The sequence below is a fragment of the Cyphomyrmex costatus genome, unplaced genomic scaffold (genome assembly GCF_001594065.2).
Source record: "Cyphomyrmex costatus isolate MS0001 unplaced genomic scaffold, Ccosl1.0 scaffold1700, whole genome shotgun sequence".
Lineage (NCBI taxonomy): Eukaryota > Metazoa > Arthropoda > Insecta > Hymenoptera > Formicidae > Cyphomyrmex > Cyphomyrmex costatus.
In genome coordinates, this window is record NW_017275717.1 from 12,780 (window position 1) to 23,650 (window position 10,871).

The window sequence follows — 10,871 nt, forward strand, 5'->3', positions numbered from 1 at the left end:
GAGAGAAGGATGTCCGACGACGTCCGTCCAAGATGGCTTCCCGCGCGCAAGCCAAGTACTTTATATATGTCCACTAATAATGTCTCGTGTACTCCTTTCGTACACCTCGCCGTACACAGTCTCGTTACTTTTTGTCAACCGCACTCACTTCGTTCTGCGTGCACACGCCGGGGAACCCTTTTATAATCGTCCGCTTTAACGGCCTTCCCGCGCACGACGAGAACCGAAGAACGTCGAATGTGTTTTACGCGTATTCACTGAACTACCACCGATCACACGACTTTTCTAGTGTCCTGGGCCCATAACCTGTTAGAGGGACGGGATCAAAATCACGTACACTCGGCTCGAATCAGAGAAACTAATTTATTATACGCGGTAACTCGCGGTACAAAATAACACGTGCTGACTGCACGAGAAACCAAAAAGAAGAGAGAGGAAGAAGAAGAACAAAGGACTTCTGGTAAACGTAAGTGAACGACCGAGGGCGCCACGTATGGCCGCTTGCATGCGAATCGCTCCAGCTGGCAGTTATGCCAACATTGAAAACATCAGGAGATGTTTTCAAAAAGTCTTATTTATTGGTCTCCGACCATGTTAAAAAACTGAAAGACACTACAAGTCTCTTATCCCGAGCCCAAAGTTCATTTTTTTTGGGGGGTGCATAACTACTAAAAGATAAAAAATTTTGAATCGAACGTTATATGTCCTGAAAGGCAGCATCGCCACAAGTAATTTGAGCCAAAAAAAATTTAAATCGGTCAAGCCGTTCTGGAGATGCAAGCGGTCAAAAAGTTATTATTTTCATAAAAACTGAAGTAACGTCTCCTTCTTCTTTTTCTTCTTCTCTGTTCGCAGTCATAAGCACCTCTCTCCTGTCTCACCTTTCACTTACATCTCCACCAACTTCGACCCACCGCACCTCTTCCCCCTCCTCTCCTTCCTCCACCCCCACCCACCACCACCACCTCTCTCTTTCACCGTATTTCACTTTTTTCTGTTATATAATGTTTTTAATTGTTTTTTACATATATTTGTGATATATTTGTACTCTAAAAAGTAAGTGATATTAGAAAAAAATCATGTCATAGAAATGAAAAGGTCAAGCCACGTGTAGTAATGTCGCTCGAGCGTCGTGTGGCATTTCGACGACGTACTGTTTTACATTGAACTGTTTGTCACAAAGAATCGTGCCGTTCTTCTTGTGATATACACCATAAACGTGATCGATCGACTTTTCTCTATCACCGAGAAGCATGTTTACATATTTTTGTCCATGTGATCGCGTTTGCAAAAATTCTTTAATTAATGTTTCGATCTGTTTATTCGGCGTTTCATGAACGTCTTCGACTGCGGGAATGTGCAAACGTTCATTTGATAATTTATGTGATTCAGGCGATGCATAATTTAGATGAATCCGATGTAACATTCGATTCTTTCTTACAGGGTGCTTCCGATTCATACACATCAGTACGTCGGGTTGCCAATCTGATTATCGGCAGAGGCGTGCTCATCCGCAGAAATCTGCTTCTGTTTATCTTTTATCTTTCTCTGTTTATCTGTTTATCTTTTCTTTGTTTCTTTTAATACAGAGAAAGAACGATCATATTATTTCTGCCTCTCACTCTACTCGTCTTTCTACCCCCACCACTACCATCAGCAGTCCATTCTATATGTCGATGGTTAAAACGCGTTAAAAATTACAAAATAATATAATGGAACCTGAACGAAATCATTGTTCGTTTAAAGAATTAACAGACATGATTCTTATTTACGGTGAGTGTCGAAAGAATCAAAGGCTACACTTTATGTGCTCAAAGGTTTCCGGACAGACGACATCCAGACCACGGTTTTTTCCATCGTCTTAAGCAACGACGAAATTCTTTCGACACTCACCGTAAATAAGAATCATATGTGTTAATTCTTTAAACGAACAATGATTTCGTTCAGGTTCCATTATATTATTTTGTAATTTTTAACGCGTTTTAACCATCGACATATAGAATAGACCGCTGATGGTAGTGGTGGGGGTAGAAAAACGAGTAGAGTGAGAGGCAGAAATAATATGATCGTTCTTTCTCTGTATTAAAAGAAACAGAGAAAAGATAAATAGATAAACAGAGAAAGATAAAAGATAAACAGAGAAATTTATAAGCAGATTTTTGGGGATGAGCATATGCCCCTGCCGATAATCAGATAGGCAACCCAACATACTGATATGTATGTATCGGAAGCACCTTGTACATTGCTTTGGCAGTGTTAATTGAAACCATGCATTATCCATCCAGTAATTATCACCATTATCATCATCATCATCCAGTAATTATCACTTTTATTATCACAAACATCTACATTATCTTTAAGTTTTCTTTTCTTAATATTTTTATCATTCCCAACGTTGACTTTTTTTTTTTATCGGTTGAGATTCCTCGCCCACACAGAGTTATGGACTATCCGTTTTAGAGGTTTGACGACAGACTTAAAATGTTCCTATAATGCTGTATCTTCGTCTATTTTACCGATTTTTAAAGCGCGAAGTTTTTTACGAATCGAGTCACTCGTTTTCGCAATTTTCTTTACTATTCTCTCGAGATCCTTGAGTTCTTTGCTGCTATCTATTAGCGTTTTTCACTGGAATGAACTGAATGCGCACCGAAATTGTACGAGTGCGCACCGACACTGCACGATGTTTCTGAAAGTGCAAATTTCTTGCACTCTCAGCTAAACATTCTACGCCGATTAAGTGCCACGATTTTTTACCACTTTCCATTTTCTATTTGTGTTTCTTCGTACATACGTATGAATTTTTGTCAATATGACAGAATTTGAAGTAAATTTTAAAGTTAATGGAAAGTCGCTAAAATTAAAGCTGCAACAAAGCGAAGTGGAACTTTACAATAAATTAATAAGTAAGTGTATATTTTGAGGTTATTTGTCAGCCTTGACAAACATGTTTTCTTTTTTTTTAATTTTATTGCAGAAAAAAATACTGAAAAATATTATGATAATAAAAAAGCTGATAAAAAAAACTAATAAATGTTATTTAATATATATATATATATATATTGAAATTTTCTGGAAATAAAAGTCCAAATGATACATCTTAATTTAAGCCTTTGAACGGAAATGATACTATGTTTGTTGCTCAAGTAATAATTTTTTTATGAAAAAATGTGTACTTTTATGCTTGCAAAACATATTTCAATAATTTACAAATATATTTAAAAAGTGGAAAAAAACAGTAATAGTACATTTGTCTACTCTAATCACTTTCAGACAATGATGATTACAGCAAACAGTATATAAAACTCCTGGTAAAAAATAGATTGTTTATATTAGATGGTGGTCAAGAAATTCTGGAAATATCTCGCATAATTGAAAATAAGTAAGTAAAGATGAAATCAACTGTATGTTGAATTTTGATATCAATGTTTCAATATTAATTATATAAGCATAATTTTATACACAATCTTACCTTTCTTCTCGCTGAAATAATCGAAGGGTGCTTTTTTAATCTACACAAGTCGACGCAAACATCGTTCTATCTTTCTTGACATTCAGAGAGTAACAAAAACACTTGTGTCATCAAATGGAAAGCACCCATAGTAGTTTAAATAGAATATCAATAAAAAGTAAAGAATGATATATGTAAGAATATATGGTTTATTTTGCAGAGAACAGCTAATATTCCTTAATAATTTGGACCACAGTATTCAAGGTCAGCTATTAACTGGGCATAATAAAGAAAACGAAAGTACACGTTCACAATTTGAATCGGAAGAGCACGTTGACAAAAGTTGCGGTAAATTTATTTCATTAAAGCAATGTTAATACTTCATATAAGTGTATTGTGATACCAGTACAATATTTTAATAGCATATTATAATATGCGTTAATTTTTAGTATCATAGAAAATTGTGGTAGACAATAGGTCTGTTTTTTGTGGCTGAACTTAGTGCACACTTTTGGAACTTAAAAGTGAGAGGTATATGTTTAATATTTGTCGAAAACGAGAAAGAGAGTTCTATAGTGTGTGTGTGCAGTCTATTGCAAGAACAAAAAACAGATCAAATAATTCTAATGTTTTAAAAGTGCATTAAAATACATTTCAGAAATTTTTTTATGTTCAGAAAATTGCATAAAACATTTATTATGCTATTGTGAAGAAAATGCGATTTATTAATATTATACACCGTTGATTATTTCTTAATATTACAATTACCAAATATAAAATTACAGTATATACAAAATTATGTTTTAGATTTCTGGAGTAATTCAGCAACATCGTTTATGTTGGATAAGTATGAAACATACTTGGCCAATATTGGTCCTATGAAGAGATTCAAAACAAAAAAACAGATGTGGTTACAAATATCAAAAGATATGACGGAAATGTTGAATATTTCAAAAACTCCGATACAGATTGAAAATCGATACAAAACTGTCCTCAAGAGGAAAAAGAAGGCAGTGGAGAATAACAGAAAATCTGGTAGTTCCAGAGAGGAGGTACCATTTGAAGAACATTTGAGCAAAATTGCCCATTTAGATGACAGCATTGAACCTGAGGTTCTGCGAAGTGCCAAAAGTGTTAAGTATCCCAAATTAGATGCTGCATCAATGTTGTCGGAAGAAACCTGCAAGACTGTGGAAAAGTCTAGAAAGACTATTGAGGATAAAAGATGGGAATATTATGAAAAAAAGGAAGCTGCAAAAGAAAAGCGTCATCAAGAAAAATTAGACTTGATACGTGAGCTGTTCGCTAAGAAAAACACAGAGTAATAAAGAAAAGAGAAAAATATCAAGCTAAATAAAGTACAAAGCCGAAAAAAGTACAAAATCGGAACCAAAGAAAAAAGGATATAATATAGTAATAGTACTTTAACATTGTTAACTACATGTGAATATTAAAAGACTGCGTTATAAAAGGTTCCTAAAAGTTATAAAAATTATTTTAAAAATTCTTTGAAGATAACTGTCGCGGTTCTTAAAAGCATTAATTATCTTAACATTACAAATTCTTTTTTATATATTAAGTTCTGTGATATTCAACACAAAATATAAATTTAAAATGTGCATTTAATATAATTGTAAGTCGATAATTTTTTTTAGAAGTTACAAAATAAAATAAATATTTTGTTACATGTTTATAAAATAATATAAATGTTAAAAAGTGATTCACACACAGATATAAGAATACATGACAATATATTATTTATTTGAATGTTAAGAAAGTTTTTTTTATATATGAGTATGAAGGGTAAATAAATGATAAATCATTTTTTTGCATATTTTTTACATTTTTTGCGCATTTTATTTCATGGAAACATTGCCTTCAATAATTCATTTCTTTTTATTTCTCCCAACCTTCGGAGTAGAGCTTCCTGCTCTGCCTGAACTTGATCATTACATTCTTCATTATCGTTTAGGACATCTTCGAATTCAAAATCAAAATCATCGTTGTTATCAATACATAAGTTGTGTAAAACACAACAAGAAATAATAAATTTTGATATTTTATCAATACTATGAAGATGTAACTCCGTGAGTTGTCGAAAACGGCCTTTTAATAGTCCAAAAGCATTTTCAATCAATACTCGTGTCGCACAGAATCGTTTATTGAATTCGCGTTGTTCAATAGTTAGGTTTCCGTAATCTCTGTAGGGAATTAATAGCCATTCTCTTATAGAATATGCTGCGTCTCCCAATAGATGATATTTACCGTCACATATTGTTGGTAAATTTTCATTGATATCTGACAGCTTTAAAATACGTGAGTCGTGAATTTTTGCTGGAACACCAGTAAAGACGTCAATAAATCTTTTATTAGCGTCGCATATACCCTGTAGAGTAACAGAAGGAATGTCATGTCTATTTACATAAGTAGACTTGATCTTATGTGCTGGTGTTCTCACTTTAATTGATGTACCGTCAATGCAGCCCAGTACATTAGGAAAACCTGCAATCTTAAAGTTTACATATGCTTTATGCAGAGTTGGGAATGTTACTTTAAAAAAGTAACGGTAACTTATTGTTACCGTTACCTGTTACTCATTTAAAAATGCGTTACCGTTACTTGACAAAGTAACGATTCGTTACTTTTTTGTAACATTGAAATAAATTAGACTTTAAAATTACATTATTTGATAATCAATATTAAATGTAATAATAAATAAATATAATAATAAAACTGAAAACTGTCTAAATTAGTTTGTATATGGAGCAAGTTTTTCTTTATTTTTCTTTATAATAAAGTTATTTAATAAATTTATAATTTTTTATATTAATATTTTTATTTTTTAATAGATGCTTATTTTTATGAAATTACATTATAACGTACGAACGTAGATTTTATTAAAAATTTTTATTAAATATTGTTTTAAAACATTAATGTTCTTATTAAGAGTGTATTCCAAATATTTACTGAACCATATACTGAAAATTTATTGTTCACGTTATATACTACTATTTATAGTTCACGTTATAATATACTACGGATTTTCAGTATTGGCAGTGACACTGACAATCAGAATGCAGCCTATGATATAAAGTACAAAACATTTAACAGTAACGTGTTACTTCGCAGCCCTGGCTTTATGTAACATATAAATATAACATTGCATCAATATACTTGTAAGAACTTGTTTGCAGAGTGTTCCTTATTCTCAGGAAACTTGATTATCTTTGGAGCCATATCAATTAAAAAATTTACTACTTGTTCATTTTGCTTGAAAGTTGTTGCAGGACAAACCCCAAATCTTTGAGAGACATCTCTGAGACATACTTTATTTCCAGCGAACCTATATATAGAGACATATTAATATGTATACTCTGCCATAAATACCTATAGGTCATTATATGCATACATATCCTATAATAAATAGCCATATATCAATAAAAGCAGAGTACATAATATTGACTTACCATAAGAATGATAATATATCCAATTCAGCAGAAGCAGGTTCACTACCTCCATGAGTCCGATTGGAAGGATAGAATTGCGAAATTGAATAAGCATCTATTATTTTGTAGGCTGTTATTCTTGACACGCGAAAATGACTTTTGAACTGTATAATACATAATAATTATTGTACATATTATATTTCTCTATTTTACATAAATAAATGAAGTCTATTAATGCATTTATACAACATATATATAATTTCTTTACACAATAATCTGATAACATGTACATACATACATACTGATAATGAAAACATATACTTTTAACCTTTTTATCTGTAAGATTATGCACCACGTCAATAAAGTTTTCGATTTTTGGAATTTTTCGAGAGTTTTTAGTCCATAATTCATCTTCATCACTACTGGATGACGATGAGGATAGTACATCTACCAGTTGAAGTGCTAATCGAGCTTCGAAATTGGTATCAATATGCCGCGCTGCCATATTGCACCAGACCGACACTGTCTCTTGGAGCTCGTGCCGAGTTTCTGCATTAAAATGCAAAAACTCGACACCAAGTTTTCCAGTGAAATAGCGTACACCGCCACAATGCGCACTGAAAAGCCCAGTGAAACACGCTGCTCTCTGTTAGTGCGCACTTAGTGCGCACTAGTGCGACCAGTGAAAAACGCTATATGTTGCACTTGCGGGAGAACGTTGCGTAGTTGACATATCGACAACGACTAACCACGTTACGGTATTGTAAACTTGTTAAATATCCTTTTCTGTATCGCTCATTCGTAAGAGCACTGTCTTTGCCTATCACTACGAATCCATATTTTTGTTGCCAAATGCATCAACACAGTTGGTAGAAATCCTCGTAAAGCCATAATCACACTACAGGCTCCCGACTCTGACTCGACTACTGACTCGGACTCCCGATTATAATTCAACCAATTACAGTAAGGCAGCAGCCGACTCTGACTGCCGACTCGAAAATAGAAATCACTCTATTCGATCGATTCTGAGTCGGGAGTCGGGAGTCAGAATCGGGAGTCTGTAGTGTGATTACGGCTTAAGACATGTCGGTGTTTACGTGGTCATTGTATACAGTGGTGTAGTTCTAAAAAAAGAGAATCCTGGCGGTCTGGCGGATGCTTTGAGCGTACGATTGCCATGGCTTTGAAACACCAATCCACATATGGCGGAAAGAGGTACCAAAAAAAAAGGTACATACAGATCGTATCGTGCGGTACGCCGTATAGATTGGGACGAGAGGAAATAAGATGGAGAGAGTGAGGAACGATTTTGTATTACTTCGGTGCTCCACATTTTCGTATTTGGCATATTTGTATTTTTTGTATGTTACACGAAACTAATGCACACTATGTTCACCTTATTCTACATAAACATTTCTAGAATACACATTTCTAATTAAATAAAGCTCGTACTTTTTTCTTATCTTTTGCAATATGTTCATCTTCCGCTTCGTGGTTCACGTATCTTGAACGAGATTCCTCTGCGGTAGAATGCGTTAATAGCCAATGCTTCACATACTACAAGGGATTAAATTTATGCATTGGTGGTCCATTTAGTTGAATAAAAAATAGACATAATACATGACTTATAAGAAGTTTACTGTGATTCGGTGTAATAGTATTGTTCATGCAGCTAAAACCTCGTTCGCATTCAGTAGTGTTGCATGGTAATGATGTAATGCAGTTGATTAATGACTTCAAATTATTTGGAATCGTTTTTCCTCCTGTTTCAATATATTCCCGGGAATCATTAATGATTGATCTTTTGGGCAAATTAAATTTGTCGTCTACAAATTGAATCTTCTCCGTACATTATATTTATCAGTTGGCCGGGTTTCAAGGTCAATCACATTTAAATCCTGGAATAGCTCTGTATAATCATCTCTGTGTGTATCATGTACATTACTTTTTACATATGACGCTTGTGTAGTGAAGCATCAACGACTTAAACAATCAGCTACGCTTGTTAAAAATTGTTTTCTGTTGATCATAGTTAATTTTTTATTTGATTATAAAATTATTCCTTTAAAATTTATTTTTTCCACTGATTCTTTAACAATTTATATTTTTCTGACAATTAATTTTTCAGACTTAATATTACGAAAATCGTTTTATAAATGCTCTTGTCTGCTTCTGAAATATTGCATTTTATACAAGTAAATATGATAATGAAATCGGCCGATGACGGTCAAGCAGGATTTTGGTTGCTAATGTAATGCGTGAATTTTATTTTCATCACGCGTGCACGTAATGTGCCCTAGACCGCAACACTTTTGCGTGCGGGAAATAGCCAATACCTCAAGCCGTTGAGTCATTTCTCTAACACCACTCTTCTGCGCAAAAACATTGCGGTATAGACACATTACGACGAGCACTTGTAATGAAAAATTCTATGTATAGTGAGTGGGGGCATATTTATTTATAGCTCGGCACGGGCGCTCGTACGCACTCGCTTCGCTCGTGCGCTCGCGCCCGTCCCGCGCTATAAACAACTATCCCCCACTCGTTACACAATGTACTATTACCACGTATGTAGTCCTCAATCGCGTGCCGAAATGTTTTCAGACTTACAATGCAACTCTATAAAGCGATATTACTACGGTAGTTGGTTAGAGTTGCGTTGTAAGTTTGAAAACATTCCGGCACGCAATTAAAAAAACTACATACGCGGTATATAAAATTCACACATTACATTAGCAACCAAAATCCTGCTTGACCGTCATCAGTAGCAAGATCATGTATGTTTAAAATCCACAGACACGAGTTAGAACAGTCCAGGGGTCGGATAGCCAATCGCGTTGCTCGCCTTTGCATGCGTGCGTGAGATCTTTGCTTGTGTGTGTGTGAGTTAGAAAGCGAACCGTGGTTTATTCAAGGTCACGCATCGCTGATGGAAGAGCCGGCCGGTTGCCATGGGGACGCCGCGACGCTCGACGACGCCGCTAGCCACGTGCTCGCGCGCGTGGGGTTAGAAGCCGGCAGCGGCGGCGGCGACTTAGCGAGGTTATGTCGTTCCAGCGTGCTCGAGCGCATTTTTCGAGGTTATGTCTTTCCCGCGCGCCGGCCGCCGGTCGCGCGTGCGCGCCGAGATTCTCGCGATCGGCGCGACGGTCGGTCGGTCGCGCGCAAGCGCGCGATGCTCGGTCGCTGTTGTCATCGTCGTAGTTATTATTCTTCGTTGCGCAATCACGCACGAATCGCTGTCATCGTGGTGCTCGTTTTATAATTTTTTTGTTTTTCGTTCGCTCGTCGTTTTGTTATTATATTTTTTACAAATTAAAAACCGAACATGCACGGTAGTGGGCGATGAGCTGTCAGGGTGAATTTTCCATCGGTCCTTTTCAGTGCATTGTATTATGACGCGAAAAAAAAATGATGAGAATTAATATCTCTTGGTAGTATGTGGTGTATGAGTATCGAGTGAAAAATACTAATCCTTCCGTTGAATGAAATACATTATTTCGTTTAATATTATTACACAATGCATTACATATATTTCCGCGCTCATGCATCGCAGACAATTTTCCCGTTTTTCCTCGTTGTTCGCGACGCGCGAGTGCGATCTATTTATAGCTTTAGGGTCGCGCTACGCGCGCCGGAGACATTCGTCATATTATTATTACACAATGCATGACGTATATTTAATCGCGATACTACACCGATTCTGGACCAATAATACAGAGATTACGTTGTCCATAAGGCGGCACTAATAAAAACCAATCATTACGTTGAATAAAATCAGTTTCACAGGATAAAACTACTGATTACATAGAAAAGATAAAAGTTCGTTTACCGTCTGGTTTAGAGTATTTCATTGAAAGAGTGAGTGTTAAGTTTCCAGTGATGGATAGAGTCTGGAGACACGGTAGTGTCTCGGCGCTAAGCCAAGCGCGCGACACTACCGTGCCTCCTTTACGCGACACGGAGAATTTTCG

General features: G+C 35.5%; 1 protein-coding gene across 1 annotated transcript; it reads left to right on the forward strand.

The window, feature by feature from the left end:
- Positions 1 to 2,812: 2,812 nt before the first annotated feature.
- Positions 2,813 to 3,908, forward strand: LOC108771972 (uncharacterized). Its single transcript, XM_018537402.1, has 4 exons — positions 2,813 to 2,906; positions 3,274 to 3,382; positions 3,672 to 3,799; positions 3,901 to 3,908. Exons 1-4 carry the CDS (start codon positions 2,813 to 2,815, stop codon positions 3,906 to 3,908), a joined length of 339 nt encoding a protein of 112 aa, XP_018392904.1.
- Positions 3,909 to 10,871: the final 6,963 nt, after the last annotated feature.

Excerpts from the sequence above, each read along its gene's own strand:
- LOC108771972 (XM_018537402.1), top strand. The coding sequence starts at position 2,813 with ATGACAGAATTTGAAGTAAATTTTAAAGTTAATGGAAAGTCGCTAAAA. Across the intron at positions 2,907-3,273 it reads ACTTTACAATAAATTAATAA|ACAATGATGATTACAGCAAA; the intron begins GTAAGTGTATAT and ends AATCACTTTCAG. Across the intron at positions 3,383-3,671 it reads TCTCGCATAATTGAAAATAA|AGAACAGCTAATATTCCTTA; the intron begins GTAAGTAAAGAT and ends TTTATTTTGCAG.